The 18425-nt window shown below is 34.0% G+C and overlaps 1 protein-coding gene across 2 annotated transcripts in view; it reads left to right on the forward strand.

The window, feature by feature from the left end:
- The window catches only part of LOC133181896 (tubulin polyglutamylase TTLL5-like), a 63081-nt gene that overhangs the window by 19373 nt on the left and 25283 nt on the right, over positions 1–18425 (forward strand). Inside the window, exons 5-16 of one of the 2 annotated variants that reach the window (XM_061316546.1) lie at positions 1887–1953; positions 5376–5458; positions 5590–5659; positions 6216–6300; positions 7759–7860; positions 12365–12456; positions 13661–13768; positions 14222–14303; positions 15560–15621; positions 16001–16089; positions 16668–16697; positions 18342–18377. In XM_061316546.1, the coding sequence (XP_061172530.1) occupies positions 1887–1953; positions 5376–5458; positions 5590–5659; positions 6216–6300; positions 7759–7860; positions 12365–12456; positions 13661–13768; positions 14222–14303; positions 15560–15621; positions 16001–16089; positions 16668–16697; positions 18342–18377 (906 nt within the window). Of the gene's footprint in view, positions 1–1886; positions 1954–5375; positions 5459–5589; positions 5660–6215; positions 6301–6911; positions 6939–7758; positions 7861–12364; positions 12457–13660; positions 13769–14221; positions 14304–15559; positions 15622–16000; positions 16090–16667; positions 16698–18341; positions 18378–18425 lie in introns of those variants that run through there. The other variant, XM_061316547.1, reaches the window with a different exon arrangement.

The following is an 18425-nucleotide window of genomic DNA, read 5'->3' on the forward strand; positions in this document are numbered from 1 at the left end:
CAATTTTAAACAAATCTACCATTAGGGCAAATATAGACAAATTTACCATCAGGACAAATATAGACAAATCTGCCTGCCATTAGGACAAATATAGATAAATCTACCATCTGGACAAATATACACAAATATACCATCAGGACAAATATAGACAAATCTACCATCAGAGCAAATATAGACAAATCTACCATCATGGGAAATATACACAAATCTACCGTCAGGGTAAATAGACACGAATCTACAATCATAGGAAATAGAGACAGATCTACCATCAGGACAAATATAGACAAATCTACCATTAAAACAAATATAGCCAAACCTACCATCAGGACAAATATAGACAAATCTACCATCAGGACAATTATAGACAAATCTACCACCAGGACAAATATTGAAAAATATACCATCAGGGCAAATATACAAAATTCTATAATCAGGACAAATATAGACCAATTTTCCATCAGTACAAATATCTACAAATTTTCCATCAAGACAAATATAGAAAAATCTACCATCAGGACAAATATAGACAAATCTACCAACAGGACAAATATTGACAAATTTACCATCAGGACAAATAGAGACAAATCTACAATTGGGACAAATACACACAAATCTACCATCAGGACAAATATAGACAAACCTACCATCAAGACAAATATAGACAAATTTACCATCAGTACAAATATACTCAAATCTACCATCAGGACAAATATAGACAAATCTACCATCAAGACAAATAGACACACATCTACAATCAGGGCAAATAGACACACATCTACAATCAAGACAAATATAGACAAATCTACCATCAGGACAAATATAGACAAATTTATGATCAGGACAAATATAGATAAATCTACCATCAGTACAAATATAGACAAATCTACCATCAGTACAAATATAGACAAATCTACCATCAGGACAAATATAGACAAATCTACCATCAGGACAAATATAGACAAATCTACCATCAGGACAAATATAGATAAATCTGTCATCATGAAAAATACAGACAATTGACCATCAGTACAAATATAGACAAATCTACCATCAGGACAAAAAGCATCTTCGCTAGCCAAGGGTTTCTGATACGCTACTCTCCTCATAAACCCTTGGCATACGGTGCTGACAAAAGACGGGATTGTTTTTCTCACATGATCATGATTCTTACCAGTACGCACAGATTGCGTCATCGACAGAAATAAAAAGCGTATTTAAAAAAATTTTGTTTTTAAAGAATAATTAACAAGAATGTATTGAGTTATGTTAATTTGTTATTTAAACATGTAAAAATGCAAATCTACATCTAAGTATAGATTCTTAATCACATATTTTGCACGTAGCTTTAGATATTGGATGACACCATATAGCTATTTATAGAATGGCATGTTATCTTACGGATCATTGTTTACTTGCGTTTTACATTACCGATATTAAAGAGTCAAGATATATCCCGAACGCAAATATCGTCATTTACAAAAAAACAATTGTTGATTGGTCGAACGATGTCGATCAACTCCAATCACGACTTGAGAAAAAAATCCCAACTTTTTTTAACACCGTATGCCAAGGGCTTATGAGGAGAGCTCGAGAGTAGCGTATCAGAAACCCTTGGCTAGCGAAGATGGACAAAAAGAGACAAATCTACCATCAAAATTTACCTTGTTCTATTCCTAAAGTGGGAATGGAATCTGTAATGAAGTGTTATTTTTATTGAAATAAAAACAGATGAACAAAGAATTCATTTTATTTCACATTATCATATTTATTATTAGTAATGCAATCGTTAGCAAGTTTTTTCCTTTACCAGGATTTTTTTACTGCTGGAAAAGCTGACAAAATGAGGCCAAATATAAATATAATTTTTGAAAATGGTTCATTTGTAGGGGTTTAAGCACTTTGATATCATTCCCCAGAGCTTCATATTACCCAGTGAATATCAAGACTTTTGTGGTAAGTATTAAAATTTAATGGTAAAATATCAGGTACTCAAAAATCAGATATATATTTGAAATCTTACTGTTAAATATGTCAGACAAATCAGTATGGTGATTAGTAATATGTCAGAGAGAATAATGAATTTTAAAACACGACCAATAGGACTGTAGAAAGTATAGTAGAGAAAAGGAGAAAAAGGGAGCAAGAAGACATGATCATAAACAGTTGTTCTCACAATAATACTTCCTCTTTATGGTCGCTAGACAAAGAAAAAAAAATAGATTGACACATAGCACCTTGTGATTAGGATTAAAATTTCTCTATTAAGCTGACAGAAATCAGGTTAAGAATTAGTTATTTTTGTCAGACTGTGATGTGATAATATTGTGAAGAGCTATGTCCCTACAGATTTAGATCTAGCTTAAATGATGATTTTTTTTTTTGTAGGGGAAGTTAATGAGAAAGTATCACATTGATTCTTTATAAAAAACTTCTTTTTTGTGTTTAGGAGTACAAAGCTTTTATTGGCAATGAGTTAAAAAGGTGCACAGATTATTTATTAATGTAGATATCCATTTAGCTTGTACTGGAAATTGTACAAATTTAATCAGACATTTCCCTTATTAATGCCTTATGAACAGATTTCTATCATCATTTAGTCAGCTTGGAATTTCAATTCTTCCGGGTCTTCACGAAATCCAATATTTCATTTCAAATTTGTACTATAAAAACCTTTTAATCGTAAAATAAAAAATAAGTGCAGAATTGAGGTTTATTGGCACTAAGAAACAGTGTTAGATAATTATTTTGATGTGACAGTATTGTGCACAGGGCACTCAGTTCATGCTATAAGATATAATAATAAGGAACCTACAATTATTTAAAAAAAAAAAAAATCAGCATCAGTTATTTTTTTCTGGCTACAAACTACTCTTTAGCTCTTCTGAGCCAAAGGCTCAAAGAGCTAATGCTATGGCCATTTGTGTGGTGTGTGTAGACTTTTTAGAATATGGGCCATAACTCAAGAACCCCTTGGCCAATTATTGTCAAATTTGTCACAGGGTATCTTTGGCCCAATGGCTCCCTTTTATACTAAAACTAGGGCTGTGACCCTTAAACAAGGGGAGATAGTTAGGAAAATAGAAACAAAAGTACTGGTTGTTAAAAAATCTTCTTCTCAAGAACCACGGGGCAGATTATCACCAAACTTACACAATAGGATGAGGATATGTTGTAGGTTAAAAATTGTTCAAGGCATCACCCAGGGGCAAATGGCGTGGTCTCAAGGTCACATCAAAGTTGAACAAAAATTACATTTTATTAAAATGTTAATATTTTGCTTACTATAAGGACTAGGATCATCAAATCTTGTCAGTTAATGGCATCTAAGGACCTCATATCGTTGACTTAAAAGTAAGTCATGGTGACCTACTTTTTCAATTTTGCGGCCATTCTTTTTCAAAATGATTTAGAGGCATATTTTGAACAATTTAAGGCCTATGATCATCAAACTTTGTCATTTGATGTATCTTGAGTCCTCGGAGTACGTCAACTAAAAAATAGGTCACCTTGACCTACTTTTGAATTTTATAGCTAACCTTTTTCAAAACAATTAAGGTCATTAATTTGAATACTGAGAGGTTTAGAATAGTTAAATCTTGTAAGATGATGCATCTTGGGGCCATAAAACATATTTATTAACAAGAGGCCAAGGGGCCACATCGCTCACCTGAGGACTCTGGCTAGGAAAAAGCAGAAATCAGTTCAGTCTTGAAAAGTTTACATATAAAACTGGTTTGGGAAGGGGGGGGGGGGGGTTAATTTGAACTAATTTGAATCTATACTTTATAGGGATGCTTTTGAATTAATATGACAAAATATGGCTTTGCTGTTCTTAAGAAGAAAATTTTGATTGATATATCCTTTGTATTCCTTTGTATAACTATGATCCCCTGTTATGGCCCCTCTATACTCCTGGGGGGTCATGATCTGTACAAATTTGAATCTACATTACCTGATGATGCTTCCATATAAATATGACTAATCATGGCTTTGCTGTTCTTGAGAAGAAGAATTTTAAAGATTTTTTCTATGTATTCTTATGTAAAACTTGATTGCCCATTGTGGCCCCACCCTACCCCCGGGGGTCATGATTTGAACAAGCTTGAATCTACACTACCTAAGGATGCTTCCACATAAGTTTCAAATTTTCAAGCACAGTGGTTCTTGAGAAAAAGATTTTTAAATGATGCCATTAATTTTTCATGAAGTCATAATTATCTCCCCTTGGAAGAAGGCTTGTCCCTTCATTTGAACAAACTTGAATCCCCTTTACCCAAGGATACTTGTGGCAAGTTTGGTTGAAATTGGCCCAGTGGTTCTTGAGAAGAAGATGAAAATGTGAAGAGTTTACAACGACGACACAACGACAATGATGACAGACAACTGACAAATTTGATCAGAAAAGCTCACTTGAGCCTTTGGCTCAGGTGAGCTAAAAAGTAGGTCACAGTGACCTACTTTTTAAACTTTGCAGGCATTCGATTTCAAAGCGTTTTAGAGGCATAATTTGGACATTTTAAGGCCTATGATCATAAAACATTGTACATGTAAGTTGATGCATCTTGGGTCCTCAAAAACGTCAACTGAAAAGTAGGTCACCGTAACCTAATTTTTAAATTTTATGGCTATATTTAATATTTTCGGGAACTATTTGGCTAAGAATCATCAAAATTTGTCAGTTGATGTATCTTGGGTCCTCAGAGTAGATCAACTGAAAGGTGGGTCACCGTGACCTACTTTTCAATTTATATGACTATAATCAAATATTTCTAGTACTAATTGGCTTAGAATCATCAATCTTTGTCAGTTGATGCGTCTTGGGTCTTCGGAGTAAGTTGACTGAAAAGTAGGTCACCGTGACCTATTTTATGGTTATTATAATTAAATATTTTAGGTATTAATTCACTTAGAATCATCAAACTTAGTTAGTTGATGCATCTTGGGTCCTCAGAGAATGACAAGTGATAAGTAGGTCACCATGACTTACTCTCGTACTTATTGGCTAAGAATCATCTTGGGTTCTCAGAGTGTTTCATCTAAAATGTAGGTCATGATGACTTACATTTGGAATTTCAAGGCTTTATCTAAATATACAGGATACTTAAAGGCTTCAAATAGAAGTGATAGGTTGTACAGTTTATCAGAAAAACGATTCAAGGCCCTTGGGCCTCTTGTTTTTGTGGTGGTTTCTTTTTGGTATATTGCCCCAATACATAAGAGATCAGTCATCCATCAGTAACAAGGACCCTGTTGTCAGACTCGTGGCAGTGGTACCTTAGAGTTCCATTAATCAGTCTCGAAAGTTTTTTTAAAAATCATTCTTAGTTTTAGAATCATCCTACATGTACAGTGATAAATTTTAATGTTTGTTTCAGCTTCTTTTTTGAGGGAAAAGGGTCTTTGGATTGTTAAGCCTGTAGCCTCCTCTCGTGGGAGGGGTGTGTTTCTGTGTAATCATGTGAGTAATTCTTAACTGTATGTCCTGGAAATGTTTGTAATGAAATTTTTAGATTTTTTATAATAATTGTCAGCAAATTTTATTTTACTCTTGTTAGATGTTTGGTGTGAAATGTATCTTTTCTCTTCTAGCCTGATCAGGTGCCATTGGATGAAAACTTGATTGTGTCTAAATACATATCCAATCCTTTATTGATAGATAGTAAGTAAAAATTAACTCTATGGGCAATGCAGAGCTAGAGTAACTATTAGTTTGTTAATAAATTATGATATTGGGTCATATACATAAGAAAAATGAGCAACATTTTCATCATTTTTATTTTGATGGGAGTTTAGCCTTGTAACATCAGAATCACTTATCATGTTCTCAGACAAGTCTGCAGTATAAACCAAGGAAGATGGTTGGGATGTTAACTGTTATATTTATGAATCTTATGTATGAGTTTGAACAGGGGTCAGGTATAAGTTTATCTTGATCTATCCCTATGCTGTATCTTTGTGATTAATATGCCTCCGTAAATCAGCCATTTTCTAATTAATTGTCAGTAATATTTTTTGATTTCCTGATAAAATGGAAACTCTTGTTGACATTCTCCGATAAATCAGAATCAAGTTTGCAGTGTAATTTTGGAAATTCAGAGTACATGTTTAAAAAAAACATGCACTTACTAGAAACTACAAAAACATACAAAAATAAACATTTGTAAGTAATGGATAATAACCTGTATATATACAATAACTTATATTTTATATCTTAGGTTTCAAGTTTGACATCCGATTGTATGTTTGTGTGACATCCTATGACCCTCTCTGTATCTACCTGTTTGAGGAGGGACTTACCAGGTAAGTGATGTCAGATGACCTGTTTCTGTATCTAATTGTTTGAGGAGGGACTTTCCAGGTAAGTGATGTCAGTTGACCTGTTTCTGTATCTACCTGTTTGAGGAGAGACTTATCAGGTAGGTGATGTCAGATGACCTGTTTCTGTATCTACCTGTTTGAGGAGGAACTTACCAGGTAAGTGATGTGAGTTTACCTGTTTCTGTATCTACCTGTTTGAGGAGGGACTTACCAGGTAAGTGATGTGAGTTGACCTGTTTCTGTATCTACCTGTTTGAGGAGGGACTTACCAGGTAAGTGATGTCAGATGACCTGTTTCTGTATCTACCTGTTTGAGGAGGGACTTACCAGGTAAGTGATGTCAGATGACCTGTTTCTGTATCTACCTGTTTGAGGAGGGACCTACCAGGTAATTGACATCAGATGACCTGTTTCTGTATTTACCTGTTTGAGGAGGTTCTTACCAGATAAGTGATGTCAGTTGACCTGTTTCTGTTTCTACCTGTTTGAGGAGGGTTTTACCAGGTAAGTGATGTCAGTTGACCTGTTTCTGTATCTACCTGTTTGAGGAGGGTTTTACCAGGTAAGTGATGTCAGTTGACCTGTTTCTGTATCTACCTGTTTGAGGAGGGACTTACCAGGTAAGTGATGTCAGTTGACCTGTTTCTGTATGTCAGTATCATTCAGTGTGTTTAATCAAGAACACAGATTTTGTTAAGGTCTTCAGAGGGTGCTTATTAATGTTCTTGGCTTGCTTCTGTGGATTAGTTCTTTAATTTGTTAATTTTAAGTTCTTTAAACATTTTGTAACATTTTACCAAAACTTTGAAATTTATTCTCCCCGAGTGCTGGATTCAGAGCAAGGCTAAACTAGTCATACATTGAAACTTCATTACATTTTGTAAAATCTTTCTACACATTGACTTCCAGAAGGCCAACTGTTTTCAAGGTAATAATGAGCAGTCAGCCCTCTACCAAAGTGTTAGTGTTCCCTAGGTTAATGATTCAGATCCAAAAGTAGAGCTTAGTTGATCATATATTGAATATGAATATTTTCTAAAAATCCTCAACTTTCTTGAGCATGAAGGAGACAAACTTTATGGAATGAAATGATCAAAGAATCCACTCATAAATTGTTAATTTAATGTCAAAGGGTCGTGAATCTTTTCCAATTGTTGCTGAGTTTGTCATAGCTTGAGAAAGGCATGATATTCAAGTGACCATCAAAGACTGTGGGCATAACATTTCATAAGAGCTGGGGGCAAAAATTTCAGTTTAAATTGTTACTTTCCTCTGGGGCTAACAAATACATTTTTCATTATCATGATGTGAATTGTTAAAAACTTGACTTTAGGGCAGAAAATTTTTTAAACATTAATACCCTTTGATTGATAAGCAAGTGACTTTTTGTATGTACATTGTACTTGAAATAATGATTCACTGATTTGATGTCATAAACAGGTTTGCCACGGTGAAATATGAGAAGAGCAATCGACACATCAGGAATCAGTGTATGCATCTGACAAACTACAGCGTCAACAAGAAAAGTGATGACTACGTCAAGTAAGTCCCGACTAAAACACTGACAAACTACAGTGTCAGCAAGAAAAGTGATGACTATGTCAAGTAAATCCCCACTGACACACACTGACAAACTACAGCATAAACAAGAAAAGTGATGACTGTTTCAATTAAGTCCCCACTAAAACACTGACAAACTACAGTCAACAAGAAAAGTAATGACTATGTCAAGTAAGTCCCCACTAAAACACTGACAAACTACAGTGTTAACAAGAATTGTGATGACTTTGTCAAGTAATTCCCCACTGACACACACTGACAAACTACAGTGTCAACAAGAAAAGTGATGACTACGTCAAGTAAGTCCCCACTGACACACTGACAAACTACAGTCAACAAGAAAAGTGATGACTATGTCAAGTAAGTCCCCACTGACACACTGACAAACTACAGCATAAACAAGAAAAGTGATGACTATTGTCAAGTAAGTCCCCACTGACACACTGACAAACTACAGTCAACAAGAAAAGTGATGACTATGTCAAGTAAGTCCCCACTGACACACTGACAAACTACAGTGTCAACAAGAAAAGTAATGACTATGTCAAGTAAGTCCCCACTAAAACACTGACAAACTACAGCATAAACAAGAAAAGTGATAACTACATCACGTAAGTCTCCACTAAAACACTGACAAACTACAGTGTCAACAAGAAAAGTGATGACTTTGTCAAGTAAGTCCCCACTGACACACACTGACAAACTACAGTGTCAACAAGAAAAGTGATAACTACATCAAGTAAGTCCCCACTGACACACTGACAAACTACAGTGTCAACAAGAAAAGTGATGACTACATCAAGTAGACCCCACTAAAACACTGACAAACTACAGTGTCAACAAGAAAAGTGATAACTACTTCAAGCAAGTCCCCACTGACACACTGACAAACTACAGTATCAACAAGAAAAGTCATGACTACATCAAGTAAGTCCCCACTAAAACACTGATAAACTACAGTCAACAGGAATTGTGATGACTTTGTCAAGTGTAAGTCCCCGCTGACACACTGACAAACTACAGTGGCAACAAGAAAAGTGATGACTATGTCAGGTAAGTCCCCACTTAAACACTGACAAACTACAGTGTTAACAAGAATTGTGATGGCTTTGTGTAGTAAGTCCCCACTGACACACACTGACAAACTACAGTGTCAACAAGAAAAGTGATGACTATGTCAAGTAAGTCCCCACTGATACACACTGACAAACTACAGTGTCAACAAGAAAAGTAATGACTACGTCAAGTAAGTCCCCACTGACACACACTGACAAACTACAGCATAAACAAGAAAAGTGATGACTGTGTCAATTAAGTCCCAACTAAAACACTGACAAACTACAGTGTCAACAAGAAAAGTAATGACTACGTCAAGTAAGTCCCCACTGACACACACTGACAAACTACAGCATAAACAAGAAAAGTGATGACTGTGTCAATTAAGTCCCAACTAAAACACTAACAAACTACAGTGTCAACAAGAAAAGTGATGACTACACCAAGTAAGTTCCCACTTACACACTGACAAACAACAGTGTCAACAAGAAAAGTGATGACTTTTTCAAGTTAGTCCCCACTAAAACACTGACAAACTACAGCATCAACAAAAAAGGTGGTCTGAATCATTTAATAGGGTAAAAAATGTCGTGCATTTTCTGCTCTCAAATTGAAATGCAAAAACTTTTTATTACAATAAGTGTAGATAAATACATATGTGCAAGTGTCCCTGTAAATAGTCTTTACTTCTCATTTTTACCTGTATATACACAGTTCAATGCTGTAGCTAACTTACCTGGTATGAATATAACACCATGTGAACCACCATACTTTACATTTATAAGAATCACTTGACTGTGTACTGGGTGTGCAATTCAAGGCTCCATTAAAGCCATGCAAAAAGTAGGCAAGTTTTCCTGCATATTAAATGATTATAAAGGCTGCTGTACTTTTTAATGGTTAATGGTTAATGGAGTGTATTTAGTTTTTGCGAATTTAATCTTTCAATTGCTTTTAGCTTCAAACAAACAAATCAATAGATATGTTTGAGAGATAGACATAAATCTCAGAAACTGTGTGCACTTTTTATACCATCTCATTTAATCAGATTTATTCTCAGACTGCTAATTTTTTTGTACTTAAAATTGATGTTAATAACGATACCCTTTTTTATGCTGTTAAGAGATTTAGGTCACCTGAGTCACAAGGTGACCTTTTGCTATTGGCTTCCTGTCCATCACCATGCATGTGTCGTGCTGTATGTCAAGAACACTTCTACATTGTCTTCTGAAAATGTTGAACCAAGTTAAGCAATATATAATGTATGTAATGGCTACAAAGCAAAGCACGAGAGTAAGGGATACTTACTCATAAATGTCCACCTGTCCTTTTGTCAAAGCCTATATCTAAACCATAACAGGCTCAGATTTTTCAGCTGATTATACTGCTTGGCATAAAAGCTTTTTAAAGTTACTAGGGTACCTAACCTTTTGAACTTGAATTTTGATCTTTGATCTTCTCTTCAAAATGCTTAATAATGAAACACAGGGTATCTTCCAACCTTTTATCCCCCCCCCCCCCCCAATTAGCCAATATTCTTTAAATGACAACAGATATGATTTGATATGTAGCATGTGTATTATATGTAAATAGACCTTCCAAAAAGTACCAGGCCTAAACACTGTATGACCTAGAACTTGAAATTTGAACTACTTACTCAATAAGTAATGACCTACAAACCATGTGACCTTAAATTGACCTTAAGCTTGACCTTTTAGTAATTGGCTTTTAATGAAGAACTAAGCTTAATCTTCTAATGACTTGAAATTTGACTTTGTTTTATTTTTGAATTTCTAGGAAAGTAGTATATTGTGTACTAATTTTTCTTCAAAATCATGAAATTTTAGTAACTTAGATCTAGGCTCCAATGTCAGGTCCAGCTGATATTGAAAAAAGGAAACTATTAGCTATATGTAGCAAGGCATACTCAAGTATATCTGTACACTACAGTTAATTTGGTAGACAACAGTTTTCCTCATTAAAAGTGATTGCTGCAAAATAATTTATTTAAAAAAAAAAAAACTGTAATACCCCTCCCCCCCATCAGCCAAACGGCAACAAAGGAGAACAGGAATAATTCTTACTGAAGGTGTACAGTTTTAAAGGTACTGTTCCTGTGTCAGGTTCCCTGAGTGAGTTATGAGGTGACAGAAACTAACAGCAGTTGTGTCATGTGAATATTGATTGTCACAGAATAGAAGTATTATGTAAGAACTGGAGGAGCTGTCAGGTGCACAGTAATTATGATGAATTACAATAGGGTTATATCATCAGGGGCCTGCATGGAGCCCAAGATGCTTCACTCAATTCAAGACTCAAGATCAATAGACTGCTGTACTATAATGACAGCTTGTCTTATTGTCTGTACCAGCAATCAGAAAAATGTCATACGATGTTAGCATGACTGCCAAATCACATGATTTCTTACCTTAAATTCAAAAAGCGTTTATTTAAGAGGTTCTGTATAAATACTCATTTGCTGTCATATTTTGTAGTACTTCATAACAACAGGAAAATTTCATAAATTTTGACATTTTGAGGTGCCCCCTCTGGAAACTAGATGGTAGAATTTTGTGTTTCTTACATATAATGCACTGATAATCATCTTGTATTATAATATGAGGAAAAAAGTCTATTATAGTATTTCTGTAATTTGCTTTGAAGTACAAAAAAGCATTTTCCCATACAATTCTATAGGAAATGTAACTATTTTGAGATAATCCCTAAAAATACCCAGTTGGTAGATTTTTCTGAAACTTTGCATGGACACTGAAGACAGTGTAGATTACATGGTATAGAAGAAAGCGTATCTATTGTAATTTTCCTACAAAAAAAAAAACAAAAAAGAACCTGTCGGCTCCCTTAAAGTCAATCCAAGAATCTGATTCTGACTCACTTCTCTACACAGCTTACTTGGTGGAAGTTGTTTAGCCATTAAGAGTTATGTTTGTTCTTGTGCAATAGCTGTGAATTGTGAGGCCACTTCAAAGTGAGTGGGAAAGAAATTAGTTTAATATTAAATCATGGCAAGATTAATGATGATGGACATTTGACAAAGTAGTTGAATGTTGGTATCTCAAAAGACTAGTATCTCGAAATGCCATATATATGTCAAAGTGATTTGGAAGTCCCAATCACATATTCTTTTAAGTGTTTTACTCTCAATATCTCTAATCCTCGGGTATCTTGAAGTTTTTTCTCAGTCCCTTCAAGTTTGAGACAACGAGGCTTGACTGTATATATTCAGTGTCTGATTAATTAAATATGAAATTAAGAAATATTTAAGATTTTATCTGACCTAAATTGCATGACCTAATGAAATGACATTTAAATTACGTAAATATTTATTTCCCAGGAACATTGACCATGGTGGAATAATTCGAATAAGTGGTCACTGGGTGTATTCTTATATAAATGTTTTATCTCTCAGGAATGATGACCCTGATGTAGAGGATTATGGGAATAAATGGTCACTAGGTGCATTCTTACGCTACCTCAGGTCAAGGGGCAAGGATACAGCAGGTAAGTGATTGGCAGAAATATACTTTATACCAACTGTTATTTGTGTGCGAGAAATATCCACGAATTTAACTATCTTAATTCTTTTACTTGGGAATATTTATTGTCATGAACTATTTATTATGCTTTTTTAAGTAGAAGATTTCCACAGTAATGAAGATTAATAATCTTAGATGGATATCAGACTGACAAATTTCGATAAAAATTGTCTAATTAAATGTAGTCGGGTTACAGTTAATTTATAGTGTAAAGGAAGGATGTGAAAAATGAATGAATGTACACATTCTCAGGCTCCTCTACATTTAAAAAAAAATAAGTGCCACTTCTTGGTTTTTAACTGCATATATATTCAGGGGAAATAAAATGCCTTACACTTTTTTCATTAGAAAACATACAATGGACAAGCATGTTAATAACTGAGAAGTGAATGTAAAAAAGCTAATATGGTTTCTGTTGTGACCTGGCTTATAAATATTTTTTCTACACAAGATTTTCTAAAAATTTACACATCTCTTCCAGATGAAATAAAAGTAGTTGAGAAATTCATTACATTTATGTCAAATATAGCAGAATTTGAATGATATGTCATAGATGATAAGTACAATCACCATGCATGCACATATGAAAAGTTTGTTGGTGAAATTTTAGGAAATACTTTTTGTTTATTAATTCTATATCTTTCAACAATAATCACTGGTGAATGTTTACATGTCCTTCATGAAAAATGTATTCCTGTTATAGGTTTATGTAGATAATTGATTTAGCTATTGTAAAAGTTCAGAATGGGGTTACTGAACAGGATTTGTAATTCGTGTAGTTTGGGTGAAAAAAAAAAAACCCCTGGGCACTCCCTTGTTTTCCTGTAGGATAGGAAGTAGATCATTTTTACCAACTTGTGCTAAGGCATGTCCTGATTTGAATGGAAGCACAATATTTCCATAAAATAATCTTTGAAAGTAAATGACTAAAACTCACTTGTATATTACATTCAGTGTGTACGACATATTAGGAGGAATAAAGCCTATAGCTTCATGTCGGACTCTTTTAGAAAAATCTGGCCCCAAGAATATGAAAATTGAATTTTTTCTGGCCAAAGATATCATGAATTAGACATGGATAAAAACATTATATAATGAGAAATGTGTAAGCTTGGTTTGACAAGATAGAGTTAAGCTTGTGTGTAATGTGATTTATTGACTTTGTACAGCCCTAATGATGAGGATAGAAGATGTCATCATTAAGACAATAGTCTCTGTGGAGGTGCCCGTAGCCACTGCCTGTAAAATGTTTATGCCTTTCAGAGGAAACTGTTTTGGTATGCTTACAAATACAGTCAAACATGGTTATAGCAATCATGCTTACCGTATAATGGATTTACACTCACTTGAAGTGACTTTCATTCCACATGGTTTTAAAACATATTGTAAGCAAAAGTGATATGATAAATAATGTTTATAATGAGTCAAAATTGTTCATCCCTGGCACTTTGCTATAAGAGTGTTTTACTGTATTCAGCAATTTTCTTAAATTTGTTATTCCTGTTTACATTTTAAATAAAATTTTAGATAATATAGTAGTTTAAGATAATTTTACCTATTTTTAGATAATATATATTGAAGAGGGTTTGTTTTGAAAAAAGTTAAACTTATTAGTGTGATGATAAATTTTTTTTTTTTTCAGAAAAAAATTTCATTAGGTTTTCACATACAATTCTTAAATGTGGTAACTTGAAACATTAGTTTACATAATTTTTTTCTTTCCTTTCCAGAATTGTATGGGTTTGATATTTTAGTCGATGATAACCTAAAACCTTGGGTGCTAGAGGTCAATTTATCCCCCTCCCTTGCATGGTAAGTGTTGAGGATGTGTCAAACAGTAATCAAAAATAGTTTTTCATGAAGATAATATTAGCCCCCTACTACAGAGAAAAATTCAGTAATGCAGAACATGGAAAGTGCAGCACTACAGAGATTGAAGGCAGTATGACAAGAAAGATAACTCTCATTTAAATCATTTTTAAGTTGACTTTACACTGAATGTTTAGAACTTTTGTACCTGTAATACTCCAGAGTTTGTGAACTGTGGATGTAAATTGGGTGTGTTATGCCCTGCAATGAATATGGCAGGGACACATAGTGTTTGACCTCATTTTTCCAAAATTTGTGTTTAGCTTAGCTTTAAAGAAACAAATATTTTTATCAAATCTAATTTGCTAATACATTTAGGTGAGTCTATTGAATGCATCAATTTTTTTTTATCTTTGCTTTCCCTTTGACCTTGACCTCAATATTCTGCATTTAGCTCAGTTTCAAAGAGATATTCTAATGTGAGCTTATGCACCGATTCATATTTTGGGAGAATTTATCAATTGTGTCCAATTTTTTTTTGCCTTGACCTTCCCAATGACCTTTGATTTTCCTATTCATTGTGTATAAAACACAGTTTTAAAAAAAAAGCTATTTAAGGCCAATTCAACTTAATTGATAGATTATCATCCCCGCCTGCCCCTCAGAAATTGGCCCGCCCAAATTTTTAAAAATTTTTTGCAAAAATTATGATTTCCGGAAATTTTTCGTGTTCGATTCCGGTATATATATTTCAAAAAGTATTTCCGGTTTAGAAACATCAACGCACATCAAGAAAGAGGAATGGTTTTTATTATTTTTCGTGTTGCAACAGGTGTGATCAAAAGAAGGGGTTGGTATGCTACAAATTTTAGTGATAAAAAAAAAAATCATCGATTTCTACAATGATTTTGTGAGCGGAAATATTGACAACAGGCCACCCCAACCTGACATTCAGATGGCGAGAATTACTGTCAAAATCAGACACACACACAAAAAAATGATAAATAAAAATTAAAAAATAAAATCCTCCCACCCACCCCATATTTTTTGGTGACCCTGGATGATGATCTACTAATTAAGTTGAATTGGCCTAAGATATTTTCATCAAATTTCATACACTAATACAAATTTTCATGTTGCATTAGTAATGAGTCCTGGGCAGGGCATTCATGTCCTATGAACATATTTCTAGTTTACAAATCTGTAAGCTGTTGCATACCACTGAATAAAATGAATTTTTTTTTTTTTAATTTTGACAGTGATTCCCCTTTAGATATGAAGATTAAAACAAATATGATGTGTGATGTGTTCAGTCTCACAGGTTAGTACACATAATTGATTTGGAAGCTGGGATATTATTTTTGCCTTGTGTTAAGAACTTTTGTATTAAGAGAAGTAGTCACACATACTTCTAATTTTATGAATTTTTGAAATTTATCATAAAGAAAAATATGCCTTACTGTAATACTATGATACAAGGTTGTCCTTACGACACAAGGGTCCGGGAATTTCCCTGCCTATAGTGTCGTAAACCCCCAGTTATTCTGGTATTCCCTCTCAACCCTCTGTTAGGGAGGAACCCCAGACCCCTTTCTAATTTTTTAATGCCCCCTGCAATTTCAATTCTTAGGGACAACCCTGGTAAAACATATTTTCTTGAATTGTAAAAGTTACCTGCCTTTGTAATCTGATTCTTGCAGGAGTTGTCTGTCATGATCCGATGATGAGAACTCTCCAGCAAAGTCGACGTAATCAAGAAGTCACTGCCAAAATAGCCGCACGTGCCAAGGTAAGCAACTCTATTAAGAAGTCACTGCCAAAATAGCTGCGCGTGCCAAGGTAAGCAACTCTATTAAGAAGTCACTGCCAAAATAGCCGTGCATGCCAAGGTAAGCAACTCTGTCAAGACGTCACTGTCAAAATAGCTGAGCATGCCTGATGAAGAAACTTTCTTTTAGACACAGAAACATTTCACATCCTTTCTAAGTATTCATCAGCACTACATCTCTCTCTGTTGTGTCTGAGAAACCTTCCTGGATGTTGGGATTAGATGGCAAGTAGTGATACTATTCTTTGCTGATTGTGTCATACTTTTCAATATTTTTAATTTCATCTAATAAGTATAAGGGAAATTGAATTAAAGAGAAGTACATCAATTTTAAAGTATTAAATAAACACACATGTATGTATGTTTTCTTTGGATCAGTTTGGTTTCTGGAGGAATGTTACATCTGAGCATGTGCTTTATTTTTATCATGCAGTATACTAGTTTACTAAAAGCATGATGAATGAGCTGGCTTAATACAATAGTCATGGCTTTAGTGTGTGTTCTGTACAAGTTAATTTATATTTGATTATGTTAATTAGAAAGAGCGGACAATTCAAGAAAAGATCTCGGTGAGATATAATTTGTAATCCAGAATCTCTCTGTAACAGAGCCTACAATATTTATAATATTTCCTTTTTTCTATTATTTTCTCTCCTCTGTGAATTTTTTCTTGGTATATTTATGTCCAAGGTCACTGTAACAATCTTTAGTACAATAATACTTAGAGTTTATGATCTATATATCTAACACAAAGCCATAATTGCATGTATCCAAGTAATATATTACCCGTATCTTTCTAATATATAATCATTAATATGTTGTAACAACAGTAGACCATATAGTCTAAGCTATTGGAAAAACTTTGCATTTACTCTATATATTAATGCAGTTATCTGAAAGATAAAGACACAGTCTGCAAGAGAATTATGAAACTCCATCAATTATTTGATCAGGGCATAATGTTTGTCATGTCTGTCTTCTCATCTCACTTTGCCTTTAACACTGTGTGTCAGAGATTTTTATCAAACTTGATACAGTCACATGAGAACAATTCAACAAGGTCAAGATATCTTTGAGATTGACTTTTCATATAACCTTGACCTCACATCTTCCCATTTTGTATCTGGCTCAGTGTCCAATAAACTTTCTAAGATATATTAAATTTCTTAACACACAGATTGTAAAGGTTAGAACAATTAAGTGTAACACTGAGTGGTTTCATGTTCTATGGACATATTCTTAGTTGTGGTAAATTTCCTCTTTAAAACTGTAGGGGAATTTACAATCATTCTAAAGAAAGTAAAAGTGTGCTATGGTAACTGTAGGAAAGACGTAGATGGAAACTTGAGGCTGAGAGACGTCTGAACACTGATGATGTCTCCATCCTTGATATGGTACACAGCTAGCATTTCACACTTGTCAGTGGTTATGGGGGCAGAGTCCTTGGTTAAGGGACAGTTTCCTTGGTTATTGGGGCAGTTTCCTTGGTTATTGGGGCTTTTTCTTGATGTGGTTTATAGTGGTAGATACTCAGTACACAACCAATTTATTTATATGTGTTACTATACTGAAGATAATTTTTTTTTCTTATGGGTGAATTTTTATTCTTTTTTATATGGTTCTCTTTCTGCTTGATAATTGATTTGGTTGAGGGCTATGAGTGTATTTTGTCTAGTTTTTTTTGTTTTGTTTTTAAATTTTTTTTAATATAGGAATCTTGTCAAACAATTCAGTTATAAATAAAATATTTGTGAGTTTTATGTACAAAGATAAAAATCAAAATTTTTTATACATTTTCATATGCAGTGTAAGTCATATGGTAAAGAAAAAAATCTGTAATTATGCATGAAAAAGTTCTAATCTTTTTCTCTGAAAGCATAGTGTGATAGCAATCAGAAATGGGAGGGGTAAGTAGAAGGTCTAAAGTTATGAATACATCATGGGAAATGGAAGGGGTCCAGGTGGGAGGACAATAAACTGAAGTGTAGAATCTTAGCACATTCAGAGGGGGGAAAATTAAGGTAGTTCGATTTGTCACTGATTGATGTGACAAACTATGCTTTCAGAGACACTCTCTATCTGATATCAGTCTTGTTACTTATTTAAAATCTCACTTACTCATAAAAACCATTATAAAATTGGAAAAATATATTAACAAGATTGATAAAGATTTGCACCTTGTTACTTTCATTTTCACTGCACTATATTTCCAGTCTGCTCGATATAGACCTTCATCTGCATCATCATTGGTAAGTGTCCATGTCCCATCATAACTCTCCATGAATGACCCCATGTAA

Source organism: Saccostrea echinata, unplaced genomic scaffold (genome assembly GCF_033153115.1).
Source record: "Saccostrea echinata isolate AGI-Se365-2 ecotype Australia unplaced genomic scaffold, CSIRO_AGI_Sech_v1 ptg000009l, whole genome shotgun sequence".
In the NCBI taxonomy this organism is placed as follows: domain Eukaryota; kingdom Metazoa; phylum Mollusca; class Bivalvia; order Ostreida; family Ostreidae; genus Saccostrea; species Saccostrea echinata.